Here is a 13,724-nt window from a genome sequence, read left to right as displayed (position 1 = left end):
GGCATTAGTGCAGTATGATTGTTGGTCTTTAGCAGAATTACATAAGATTTGTTTTGAGTACCATTTTGGTTACTAGAACCCACTCTACATAGGGGAGAACAGTCAATGAGAGATCACCACTGAAGGCCTTGGAAGATTTAGAAACAGCGGAGAACATAATATAGATTATGAAACAACAGGGACAAAGGAACCCATTCATGACTGGTGGGGCCAAGGCCTCACCATGAGGCTGGCCTCTCACATGTGTGTTCCCATCAGAAAGGACAGATTTTACTCCTCAGATGGTTTCCTAGTCACATTAGATTTTTTATCTTCCCTTTTCTTCCTCTCACTGAAGCAGATAAACAGTCTATCTATAGACGCCCAACAAAATATCATTTAAAAACAGACACTTACATACACAATATGTCTCCTAGTATCACCCTTGTCAAATGGATCCCCATAGACTTTAATAGCAGTGTGTGTGTATGGCTCAAAGACACTATGGGTATGTGATGTCAGAGAGAAGGAAAAACAGACAGCACTAGGACTTGTCACAGATGTGTGAATGCAGTCTTACTCCTAACAAACCATTATAACACACACTATAATAAGCCATAATACTAAGGTGAAATGATCATAAAGCAAAGCCAATGCAGAATCATCATCAACCCGATCACATTTATTGCATGTGAAAGCAAACACACACTAAAATAAACCATGGCCAAGTGTAGTACTCTCACCGGCACGCTCAGCACAACGAGCGGCACACAAAGCACACGCGCTGTCATGTAACCATGGGACTTCGTACGTCTCTTATAAAACAACAATAGAAGTTTGATTTTTACTACTTGATGTGAAATAGATTAAGTGCGGTACAAGCCCAGCTTTATACGTCTCTAGTAAATATCCAATCTTACGGAAATACAGAACAAGAGGTCGTTACCATCTACTTCTGTGTGGCCTGAAAAGAGGTTTTCTTTTGAAGTCTCTGCTATTTTGGTGTCAAAAACAGACATGTCAGCAAGCAGACTCCTGCCGCCAGCAGGTACCAGGACACTGTTGTCAGTCATGATGGCGTATCAATCAGCAGCCTACAAAGTAAAAGACAGAATAAAAGGATAATCCAATTGAACCTCAATGGCAGACTTTTTCTTAAGAAACACCTGTCAGGACCCCAAACCTTCACCAATACAAACAGTACTATTTCTGCTTACTGTAAGTAATACTGTCAGGGTTTGGCGGACCCAAAGTAACGTGCGGAAGTGCACTGCAAGATCTGAGCATGAATATGATATACCTAGGGGCGAGGAAACCAATCATGCAAGAGGGGAGGATTTGAAGAAAAAAAAAATAATGTTTCTATCTCTTGACACTTACACTTGGTTCCAGCTTGTGACTCAATACCCCAAGTGAATACTCTTCAGAGCTTTTGCTGGTGCATTTTACAGATTTTTCCTAATTAAACAAAAGTCACAAAATCAATACATATAATTATTTATAAGGCTCTAACATCTTAAACATATGAAGAGACGGTCCTATATGCAAGCTTAGGCTAGGTTGTTTTAGGAGCCTTCATCACAGAAAACTTCCAACAAGGACTATACGGTTATTCCGACATGGATTTTCTATGTAATTATTCAATTCTCATCAGGTCTAAGATCTACTTGAAAGGATTTTTAATCACAAAAACACAAACACCACAACTGTTTTAGAAAACCTCCCCTGGTCCAGTGCCAAGTCTCCGCCACTGCTCCCGCTGTCTGTTACTGTCTGCAGTGCTGATGTCAAGTCAATAACGTTGAAGTTGCAGCCCATCGGTGCGCTCAGCGGCTCTGAGCAGCTTGTGCCGATAACTTGGTCAAAACTACTGAGTTCAACAATTGACTGTAGGGCCATCAATGGGACATTGGCGCTGCAGACAATAACAGACGTTGGGCAGAGTGGTGGAGAGTCCCCACTGGACCTGAACAGGGTGAATAAGGCTATGTTCCCACGACCCTAAGCCAGCTGTGGCCCCAACACGGCGGAGAAGCCGCCGGCTTCCGCTCCATATGCTAGTGAGCGGCACCATTTTTTTGCTTTTTCACCTGTGGACTTTCCTCATAGAGGTTAGGTCTCTGGGGACCTGCCGGAGAAATTGACATGCTAAGGTCTGGAAAGACGACTTGCATGTTAGTTTCCGCGGGTGAGCTTCACACGCATAGTGGGCATGGGCTTTCTACAAATCCCATCCACTATGCTGTAATATCTGGCCGCTGCGGATTCCACGCAGTGCAAGTGGGGGAGATATATATATATATATATATATATATATATATATATATATATATATATACACACACACATACATACATACATACTGCAGCTGGGGGAAGAGGGGTTTCCAAACACTGGAAGACCTATTTAGGACTTTATACACAAACAAAAATATATACACACAATGTACATCAAATAATAATAATACATTGCACACACTCATCTTATGTAAAACACAGAGGACATACCCAGCGTGAACTTTTGGCTACAGAAATCCTCCTTATTTATGTCATCTGCGCAGCCCCCGAATCTCCCACTCATATGTATTACATTTTTCCTCCCCGAGCATGCGTAATGAAATGTGGCGTATTCTCCTCAGTTTCATGGGTGCACAGAACACGTCCAGGAAGGCATAATGACACCAAGCCCGCCTAGCCAGCAGCTTTGAGGTAGAGTTCACTAGGCTTCATTGCGCATGCATGAAGTTTAAAGGGGTTGTCCAGTACTTTATATTACCCCCATCCCATGCATCCCCCCGGGGCCCCTAAGGATTTTTGTAATTACCTTACATTGCAGATACTGCCTGTGAGTGGCGCTATCACTGGCCGCTCACAGGCAGCACGTGACCCCTGGCTGCAGCCGGCTCTGACATTCGCTGACGTCATGACAAGTGCCAGCAGCAGCCGGGGGGGGGGGAGGGGGTCTTTTTCTTCCGTGTTCCAGGTGGATGACAGGCTGTGGGCGGGGTTACCCCCTGCGTCACACCCGGCATCCACAGCGCGCTCTGCCTCTCCCCAATCATTGGGAAAGCGCACGGTGGATGCCAGGTGTGACGCGGGGGGGGGGGGGTAACCCCACCCACAACCCAGCAGCCACCACGGGGACCCCAGCGCTGAGTCACGTGATGCCTGTGAGCGGTGCTATCAGCAACGTAAGGTAATTACAAAAAGTCTTAGGGGCCCCAGGGGGGGGGGGATACATTGGAGGGGTAATCTAAAGTACTGTACAACTTCTTTAAGGGTATGTGCACATGATCCGGACAGGCAGCGCTTTGGACACAAGTATACTTTATGCTGCGTCCAAAGTGCTACGTTATATGAACGCAGGTGAATCCGCATGTGTTCGGATTCACCGCAATTAATACATTGTAGTGATCAGATTTCTCTTGCGGAGATTAGCGACTCCGCAAGAGAAATGGACATGCTGCGGAATGGAAAAATGCGCCGCATGTCCGTGTCCATGGGTGATCCGCAGGTGCACAGAGACGCATAGAGGACATGGCATTTCTAGAAATCCATCCACTGTGCTGTAACATATGGCCGCTGAGGATTTGACGCTGCATAAACACACAGCATCAAACCCGCAGCGGCTCCTGATCATGTGCACATACCCCAATCTACCCCAATCTTATCTCTTTCCTTTGTCCAATTCATTTCTGTGATCACAACTATTGTCTACTCTAGGCCATTGAGAACATGACTGGATCTGTTGGAACACGACCAGTAAGGCCACGGCCCCACTATCAGTATTTTCTCTCATGAGTGGGAGCCAAAACCAGGTGAGGAACAATCAGAGAAAAGGTATAATAGAAACAAGTCACCAATTCTGCATTTATCACCCACTCCTGGTTTTGGCTCCCACTCCTGAGAAAAAATACTGACTGAATACTGACCAAATACTGATAGTGGGGTCGTGGCCAAATTGTAATAGTGGCAGTGTGGGACACCAGACAGGTAAAGTGTAAACACGTGCAAGATTGTGGGAACTAGTGCACAGTAACACCGTAATGTGAATATTGCATTTATTGGCTGCTAATACTTTGCAAAATTCATAACTTAACAGCAATAAGAAGATTTTGAGGAGGGAGAGGTGGCTGATCTTCTGGGACACCTAGTATATTTCTCACAATAATAGGAGACTGAATAGGATGAAAGAAGAGGAAGAGATTACGGGAGGAAATGCTGGAATTTTCTCAGCTTTTTTATATTTAGCCTTCATAAAATATATGTGTGAGTGCATGTCCTGGTTATGGGGTCCTATTTCACAGCCCGCTATCACTCATGCAATATGTATCTACATTACAAGCAGACGTGTTAGCACATTGTGAAAGGCAACCCCACCCCGAATACACGACACCTATTTGGCTTTTATAGCATTTTTCCATGCAGTAGTTATACATTTTACCCATATGTTGACCCACACACATCATTCTACAGTAAGATTTTATGCTATGACATGGAGTTTATCCAAAATGACAGAAATGTCGCATCTGCAGCACAACACAAGTGGCAAATTGTGCTGCATCTCATCCAAAAGGTGATAGAGCCAGAGCGCGACTAGGATTACAGAGAACACACACAGCCTCCACCATCACTCCCAGCACAATAACACGCCATGTACAAGATATGCTCAGAGAGACGAGAAGACGCAACAGCACGAGTATTAAGAAATCACATAGGGAGGGGGCAGAACAGAAGACACCAACACCCAGTGTTGTGGAGTCGAGGTCGGCATAAAATGGACTGACTCAGACTCCTAAAATAACTAATAAATTGGGTACAGTAGCTCAATGCAGGATGTGCTATTTTTTCATAAGAATTTGGGAAAGCTTTGAGATGTCCTATAAATGTCTGTTCTGCTCCCCCACACACTACAGCATAGTCTACTGCATATGTACAATTTATTAAAGTTTTTTGTTTTCTAAAGTTGTATTCCAATAAATTTTTATGTTCTATCAAAATAGCTTGATTATTGTATCATAATGGTGACAAAAAGCTAGATGTTACCAATTTACTACAGAAATTTATCACTTAAAAATGAGCCATGTATGAAAGAGTCGGAAGTCAGGGAAATCGAGAAGTCGGAGGTTTAACTTACCGACTCCACAGCACTGGCAGCACCAATTGTATAAATAAGGCATCTGAAAAAGGCCCAAATTTAAAAAAAAATATATATATATATATATAAAATTAGACTTAACGGTAATTCGGTTTCTAATAACCCACCACGACAGCACACAGAAGGATGTAACCCCACCCTAATAGGGACAGGAAATACAAAGAGGTTTAAATAGCCCCTCCCGCATCCTCCCTCCAGTGTTATTACAAAGGACCACAAGAGTATAGATGCTTCAAATTAATTTTTATTTCTACTGATCCGGCTGTCGTAGAAACAATAAGTGAGGGGGAGGGAAATACCCGTGCTGTCGTGGTGGGTTATTAGAAGCCGAATTACCGGTAAATCTAATTCTAATTTTCTCTAATATACCTCCTGTGTGCTGTTGTGGGAGGTTATCAAATACATACTAGGGAGGGACAATAGCCTGAAGGACCTTCCTCCCGAAGGCTACATCTCCAACAGACATTAGGTCTAGTCTGTAGTGCTTGGAGAAAGTATGAAGCAGCTCTGCAAATCTGCTCGATGGATGCGCTGGCTTTTTCAGCCCAGGAGACAGATATCGCCCTTGTAGAATGGGCCTTAAGCTTTGCTGGAGGTAGATCCTGGATCTGGTAAGCCTCCATAATTGTCCTCTTAATCCAGTTGGCTATTGTGGATTATGCTGCCTTCTTTCCTCTGTTTGGACCTTGTGTATGGATAAATAGGTTCTTGTCTTTCCTTCCATCTTTTGTTTCCTGAAGATAGTGCAGTACTATTCGCCGAACGTCCAGAGTGTGGAATTCCATTTCTTTCTTGTCTTTTGGGTTGTCACAAAATGATGGAAGGATTATCTCCTGAGATCTGTGGAAATTTGAGACCACCTTAGGTAGAAATGAAGGGTCAAGTTGGAAAATTAGACGATCTTCCAGGATTCTCAGGTAGGGTTCGTTGACCGAAAGGGCCTGTAGTTCACACACTCTTCTGGCTGTAGTTATTGCCACCAGGAAAGCAGTTTTCCAGGTCAGCCTGTCCAGTCTTAAAGCCGATAAGGGCTCAAAGGGTGGAAGGGTTAACCCCTTCAAAACAATGTTAAGGTCCCGGGGGAACCAAGTCTGTTACTCTAGGGTGGATGCGGGTGGCTGCTGTCATAAGTCTTCTCACCCACTAATGTTCAGCTAGTCTTTGATCACAGTATGAGCTTAACGCTGCTACCTGGACCTTAAAAGTACTAGGGCTGAGACCTTTGTCCAGACCTTCTTGTAAAACAATCTAGAATCTGTGCCACATCAGCCCTATGAAGGTCTGGGTGAGTGGGTGCACACCACTTTAAGAAGGTCTTCCAGATCATATGGTAAATGGTGTTCGTTACAGGTTTCCTGCTCTTCTGGAGAGTTTTGATGACTTTCTCTGAGAGGCCTCTTGTTTTTAATATCAGGAATTCAGAAGCCAGGGAGTTAGGCGTAGTCTCTCGGGATCCGGATGGTGAATCAGTCCCTGGAGGAGATCTTTGATGGGAGGAAGGATTAGAGGGCTCTCCACACTCAGACTGGTTAACGTTCCGAACCAACTTCTTTTTGGCCAGAGAGGGGCCACTAGGATTACTCTGGTCCCTTGGGTCCTTATCTTTTGTAAGGTTTTTGAAAGGATAGGCAGTGGGGGAAAGGCATACGCTAGTTGGAATTCCCATTGGTGAGCGAATGCGTCCACGCCCAAGCAAGGGCCGTTTGTATCCAGGGAGAAATATTGAGGTACCTTCACGTTCTGGTGTCCGGTGAAGAGATCTACCTCTGGATAGCCCCATCTCTCGACTAACATCTGGAAGACGTCTGGGTTTAGGCTCCACTCTCCTGGATGAATCTATGTTCTGCTTAAGAAATCGGCCCGAACATTGACTGAACCTTTGATATAAAGAGCCGACAGGGATAGATGTTCTTCGGCCCAGGAAAATATTCTCGCAGAGATTGCTTTTACGCTTTCGTATCTTGTGCCCCCTTGATGACATTGTCTGAAAATATCTGTATGTGAGTTTTCTGGTCCAGGCGCTGATGCCTGATGCTCCCTCCTCAGGCCTCCAAGCACCAGCTGCACTTCACCCCATAACCCACAAGTTCCTTCTTCTCCATGCTTATTGCTTGCTCTCTTTATACCTTATCCCACCAGCCCATGAAGCCGCTAACCTGCCGCCTCAACACCTTGCAGCCCATCCTGTACCCTGGATGTGTCTGATGCAAGCGGAGGGCTGCAATGTTCAATAAGAATTATTGGAATTCTCTTCCAAGACAGTGAGGTTCACTAGGAATGTATCCATGTACAAGTGTGCCATATAGTGATGTAAATGCTCTGTGCTTTAGTAAAGCAGCTAACTTACCCATCAGGATAATTCACCCCTAACTAGAAGTATGAGGGTAAAGCCCCTTTAACGCTTATTACAGTAATACCTTTCTGGTAGAATTTTGTTGGGATATTAGTGAGAAATCTACTTTTCCATGGCTGTGCAGACTTAGAGAAAGCCAAATACAAACCTTCCATGAGGTTTTAGCAGCCTGATCCTATGTTAAAGGGAACCTGCCACAACATTTGTCCTTCCCCATCTGAGAGCAGCATGATGTAGGCGTGGAGACCCGGATTCCAGCGATGTGTCACTTACTGGGCAGTTTGCTGTCATTTTGATACAATCACAGTTTTATCTGCTGCATATCTAGCAGTTCATAGCTAGCTCATGAATATGGAGGACTACATGGCAGCAGGTTTACTAGTCCTTTAGTGATAATCTCCTGCTGATAAAACGCTGATTTTAACAAAACTACATCAAACAGCCCAGTAAGTGACATCACTGGAATCAGAGTTTCTGTCCCTACATGATGATGCTCTCAGTTTAGATGGCAAAAACTTGGTGACAGATTCCCTTTAACTAGGAAAAAGTCCTTCCAACCCTAAACATCTTTAAGCCGCTTATACAGTAATGTGGTTAATGCAGTGTAAAATGCCTCCCTTCTGCCCCAACACCATAATAACTACTCCCTTTACATGCTTAGAAAGTAATGCTGCCCCCTAGATAAGACATTTTATTATGTGGAAACACAAAGGGCATCAAGGAGACATTATTTATAATGCCCCTCGCTGCCATAAAAAAGTAGTCACTTGAGAAATCAGTGGCCCTGTGCAGATAGCACAATGCACTGTTGTCATCAAGCTGCATTAAAGGGGGTTGACCTCGTTCACATCAAATAAACTAAATGTCATCTTACCCTCCCTGGGTGCCACGCTATGTCTCCTCCACAGCTCTGATCTCCATTGATCGGCTGCAATGGCGACATCATGTCAATAACACTGCAGCAAATCACTAAGCATAGAGGCTCAGGCGCTGTAGATCGCACAAGCCGCTAAGCCCAGCGATTGGCTGCAATGTTAACGCAACATCACCAGTGCAGCCTACCAACAGGGCGGAGAGGGAAAGCTGGACCTGGGGAGGGTAAGTAAAGATTAGTGTGTGATTTACACATAACTGAAGCCTGCAGGCTAAAAAGAGATAAAAGGGGACAACCCCTTTAAGTTGGGTGCTAAAGTCCTGTGTGTCCTAAAGTGGCGAGCTGCGCCTAAAAGGAGAATATATTCAGACATAATATATACACTGGTACAGTATACACCAATAAATAATGCATACCTGTGTATTACATGACAGTATATACTGTCTGTGTACAGCTGAAAACTAAACCTATAGAAGAGGCTGCACTGCAAAAACAAGCCAAGAGTATCTCCCTGCTCTTATCTGAGGACCTCGGACCCTTGCACTGCTGAAGGACTGTAGCACAGGATTACCTTTGGAATCAGATCCTTCACAGGGTTAGAAACAGCTTTTTCACTACTTCCAGGTCCCTGTCATTCTCCATAGCGCCCTCTGGTGATGAGTTGTGATCACACTGTAGCTTCTGACAGTCATGTCCCATCCCAGGCAGAGGCAGGAGACTGTACCAGAAGCTGCAGTCGCCATGCTCACTCCTTCATGCTCACAGCTGCAGGACTAGTATTAAATCTGGTGACAGGTTCCCTTTAACGCGTTTGGGTTTGAGACTTAAAAATGGAGGGACAATCCCATTGAATACCTTAAGGAAATCCATTTATCATTGGGAGAACATGCAAACGTTATGCAGACGTTGCCCTTGGTGGATTTGTATCCAGGACTTAAGTGCAGACTTATCTGTTGCAGTAAATGACCTCATGCTTTCCTCTGTATCACAAGCCCACTGCCGGGGTGTAACTTCACTCCGTCATTCCCATCACACCCCCAAGCCCTTACCACCAATAACTCTAAATATTTGCTAAATCCATCCTTTCCTCACACCCAAATCTACAAGAATGTTAGTACATGCCCTCATCTCCCACCATATCCCCCTCTCTGGCCTCCCAACTAACACTCAATGCTCCAGTCCGTTCTTAACTCTGCCGCCTGACTAATTCTCCTCTCCCATCATTGCTCCTCCACCCTTCACTGGCTTCCAATTCCACAGTGAATCCAATATAAACTACTAAAAATGACATACAAGGCTGCGCATAATCTGTCTCCTATATATATCTCCAAACTCATCTCCCAAGACCTCCTCCTTTCCTCCACACTAGTACGTTCCTCACCCAATCGCCTCCAAGACTTGTCCCCAAGCATCGCATCCTCTGCAGTTCCTTGCCTAACACTTCTGATCGAAATCTTCAGAGGCAACCTGAAAACTCATCTCTCCAGGAAGCCTGCAATGACCCTGCTGCCACCCCCGAGTTTGTCGCCTTCCCCATCACCCTGTAAGGCCACAAAGGGCAGAGTCTTCTCTCCAATTCTGTACCTGCATGTTACAGACATGCAGGGCTGTGGAGTCGGTAAGCCAAACCTCCGACTCGTCAGTTTCCATAACACCGACTCCCTCATACATGTATCATGTTTAAGTGATAAATTTACTGTAGCACAGATTCATCTCAGCTAAAAGTCTAGACCCTCAGATCAGGAATAGGACATTTCATAACTTTCCCAAATTCTTATGAAAAAATATTCCCCACAAACTGCATTTAACTACTGCACCCAATTTATTATATATTTTAGGAGTCGGAGTTGGTCCATTTTATACCGACTCCACAGCCCTGCAGACATGACCTCCCTCCTCACATGTGCAGCTGCCTGGAATCAGTGGTGCTTTAAAATAGAAATGAGTAGTCCTGCAAGGCAATTCTGCCACTTTGTAGAGCAGCATCACGTCCCCAGCATACACAGGGATGCACATGTTGAGGATTAGGTGCAGTAATTTCTGCATCTCCTGGCAGGAAAAACACTTAGTAAGGGTATGTGCCCACGATGCGTTTTTAAAGCGTTTTTGTTGCGGAATTTTTGCAGCGTAAATGCTTGGGAAACGCATGGTAAGCCTTCTCCCATGGTCCCCTATGTAATTCCGCAATTGCAATGCCCATGCTGCGGAATTTTCCGCAGCGTTTTTGATGTGCGGAAAATTCCGCAGCATGTCCATTCTTTGTGCGTTTACGCATGCGGAATTGCCATCTACAATGCACTAGAAAACGCAAGGCAATTCCGCATGTGCAAAACGTGCGAAAAAAAAAAAAAACATGTCAAATTCCGCATGTGTTTTTCCGGGCAAGGACATGCAGAAATGAAGCGGAAATTTTCCGCTTCATTTCTGCATCGTTTTCATTTTTTTTTTTTTGCACAGATTTTTCCCCCACTTCTTAGTATCAGTGAAATCTGCAGCAAAAACACTGAGGATGTGTGAACACGATCAGTGAACGCTGCGGACTGGTCACAGCACACTTGCGTTGCGTGCAACCCACAGCGGCCAGATGTCCAGCATAGTGGATGGGATTTGTAGAAATGCCATGCCCACTATGCATCTGCAGCTCACCAACGGAAACTGACATGCGGCGTGTCTTTCCAGAAAGCAGCATGTTAATTCCTCAGGCGGATCCACTTGCAGGCTTTCCCCATAGACCTAATCTCTATGGGGAAAGTCCGAATGTGGAAAAACAAAATGGCGGCGCTCATCAGCATATAGAGCGGAAGCTGCCGGCGGCTCCTCAGCAGGCTCCGGATGGTGGGAACGCAGCCTGAAAGAACTGACATGCCGCAGATTTAAAATCAAGTCACAAATAAGCAGCGTGTGCACGAGACTTCAGGAGTCTCATTCACTTTGCTGCATCAGGAAACCCTTCAAGTTTTGTGACAAATCTGCAAAGGAAAAAAAAAGGGACAAATCTGCAAGGTGTGCACAGGCCCATGGAAGGAGAGTCTGGCTGCAGGAACCACTGCCAAGCCTAACAAGGACACCAGGGTCCCCACACCATCACTTCGGGGGGCTCCTGCTGCACAGTGAACAGCCACTCACTGCCAGCAAGCAGAGAACCTGATAAGTGAGGTCTCACAGCTTGTGCACGGATGGTCGTCCGATGCGATCTGCGGTAGACAAGTGACTGACAGGTGTCAGCGGGCACAGGTCTGCGGACAATCCCTGGGCCCGGCTTCTCACCACAGCCGACCGGTACATTACAGCACTGCAGTCCTCCCCGCCTGCCCCACTGCCCCGGCGAGAGCTCCCCCACAGTCAACCATGTAGTTACCAGCAGCTGGCGGGCGGCACAGGCGCGCACTACTGCCGGCAGGTGCCCCTCACTCACCGCACGGCTGCAAGAGCGGCCATCAACCGTATTCAAATCTCGAGCCAAAACATAAGCCTCCCTCTGATTGGCCGCAGGAAGTCAAGTTGTCAGCCTGGCTGTCATTGGGTAAATCTGAGCATGCTGCAGTTTACGCGTGTTCTGATTGGCTGAGCCCTTCCCTCCTGGTCTCATGGGATAACGTCATTCCGATTCTGATTGGTCACTTGTAAGTTTGAACGATTGGATGATAACGGACTCGTTAAAGAAGACACTGGGAGTGGGCAGAGTCTGTCTGGTGACGTAACAGATGGGCGCTGTCTAATTGGTGAACTTTGTTTACTTTCCTTACTGGCTGGCGAGACTCAGTCACCAGAGCTGCAATGCATGGGTGACGGCCGGCTTCTCTGGGTGACTTCCGGCACTACGGCTCATGGAGAGGCCGGGAGTCGTAGTCCGTCCTAGTACTTAGGATTTGTAGCAGTTTTCCATTCTGACCACAGTGTCCTAGTGTGAGGCGGCTAGTTTTAGGCTATGTTCGCACACGTTGGGGTTTTTTTACGTCACAAATCTGCAGCCAAACTTATCTCTGGCAGGAAATCAGCTGCGTCAAAGACGCAGGTTTTTATGCTTTTTTTGATGCGTCTTTTCACTGTACTCCTGTCTCTATGCATGTACATGAAGTTATGTGGAAAAAAAGAGCCGAAGGCTATGTGCCCACGTTGCGGATATTACATGCGGTTTTCCCGCCAGGTAGAAGCGTTTGTGAGGCGTCTTTGCATGCATTTCCGCATGCGGGTTATCAAGCACTTCTCCAAGCATCACTTGGAAAAGTGCTTGACAACTTGTTCAGAATGGTAAAAAATAAAAAAATAAACTTTATACTCACCTTCTGATGCATTCTCTGCCCCGTCCGGAGGCTTGAGCGGCTCACGCTGCTGTGTGCAGGACCTGCGGTGACGTCATTGAGTCATGTGGTGGGTCACATGACTCAATGACGTGGCAGGTCCTTCAGACAACAGCGCGACGGAGGGAAAACATCAGAAGATAAGTATAAACTTTATTTTATTCTTTTTTTTACAGGTTCTTTGGTACCCAGGTCTGGATGAGAGTCTCCTCTCATCCAGACTTGGGTACCATCCGCACATTGATTCCGCTGCGCTTCCGCAAAATTAATGAACATGCTGCGGATTTTTGACCGCAGCATATACGCTGCGGAAAAATCCGCAGCATGGGCATTGACATTGCGGAATGCCATTGGGGACCATGGGGTGCGGATATACATGCATTTTTCAAGCGTTTACGCTGCGGAAATTCCGCAGCATATACGCTTGAAAAACGCTACGTGGGCACACAGCCTTAGGCTGAGTTCACACGATGCGTTTTTCATGCGCTTCCGCGGCGTTTTTGCAGTTGCGTAAACGCCGCGGAAAAACATGAAAAACGCATGGTAGAAGGGCAGCAATGTTCCCCAATGGAAATCCGCATGTGCTGTGCCCATGATGCGGATTTTTCCGCAGCATAAACGCTGCGGTCAAAAATCCGCAGCATGTCAATTAATTTTGCGGAAACGCTGCTCTTTTGCCGCCATTGACTTGCATTAGACCGCATGGAATCCGCATCACTGTATATGTTGATGCGCTTTTCATGCGGTCTAATGTGCGGATGGTACCCAGGTGTGGATGAGAGGACTCTCATCCAGACCCAGGTACCATTAAAAAAAAAAGAATAAAATAAAAAATATATATATTCTCACCTTCTGACGTCCCGCGCTGCGTCCTGCCGGCTTCCCGCGCACTTCGCGGTTGAATGAAGGACCTTCGCTGACGTCAGAGTCATGTGACGGGTCACGTGACGCTGACGTCGGAAGGTCCTACAGTCTTCACTGCCGGCAGCCGGGACCGAGCGAAGCAGGACACCGGGGGCCATCAGAGGGTAAAGTATAGAGGGTAAAGTGAAGACCGCTT

The 13,724-nt window shown here is 46.1% G+C and overlaps 1 protein-coding gene across 6 annotated transcripts in view; it reads right to left on the bottom strand.

Moving 5' to 3' along the window:
- The window catches only part of ECT2 (epithelial cell transforming 2), a 77,985-nt gene extending 66,082 nt beyond the window's left edge, over positions 1–11,903 (bottom strand). Inside the window, exons 1-3 of one of the 6 annotated variants that reach the window (XM_073674911.1) lie at positions 11,779–11,903; positions 1,360–1,437; positions 926–1,073 (exon numbers count right to left, since the gene is read on the bottom strand). In XM_073674911.1, coding sequence (XP_073531012.1) covers positions 926–1,052 — 127 coding nt within the window. In that variant the 5' untranslated portion in view covers positions 1,053–1,073; positions 1,360–1,437; positions 11,779–11,903. Of the gene's footprint in view, positions 1–925; positions 1,074–1,359; positions 1,438–11,721 lie in introns of all 6 variants that reach the window. The other 5 variants (XM_073674909.1, XM_073674912.1, XM_073674913.1 and 2 more) reach the window with 5 other exon arrangements.
- Positions 11,904–13,724: the final 1,821 nt, after the last annotated feature.

Source organism: Phyllobates terribilis, unplaced genomic scaffold, assembly GCF_046119375.1.
Source record: "Phyllobates terribilis strain yellow unplaced genomic scaffold, ASM4611937v1 Scaffold_3__8_contigs__length_932513732, whole genome shotgun sequence".
Classification (NCBI taxonomy): domain Eukaryota; kingdom Metazoa; phylum Chordata; class Amphibia; order Anura; family Dendrobatidae; genus Phyllobates; species Phyllobates terribilis.
The sequence above is the reverse complement of the archived record's forward strand: the minus strand, read 5'-3'. Positions and strand labels throughout refer to the sequence as shown.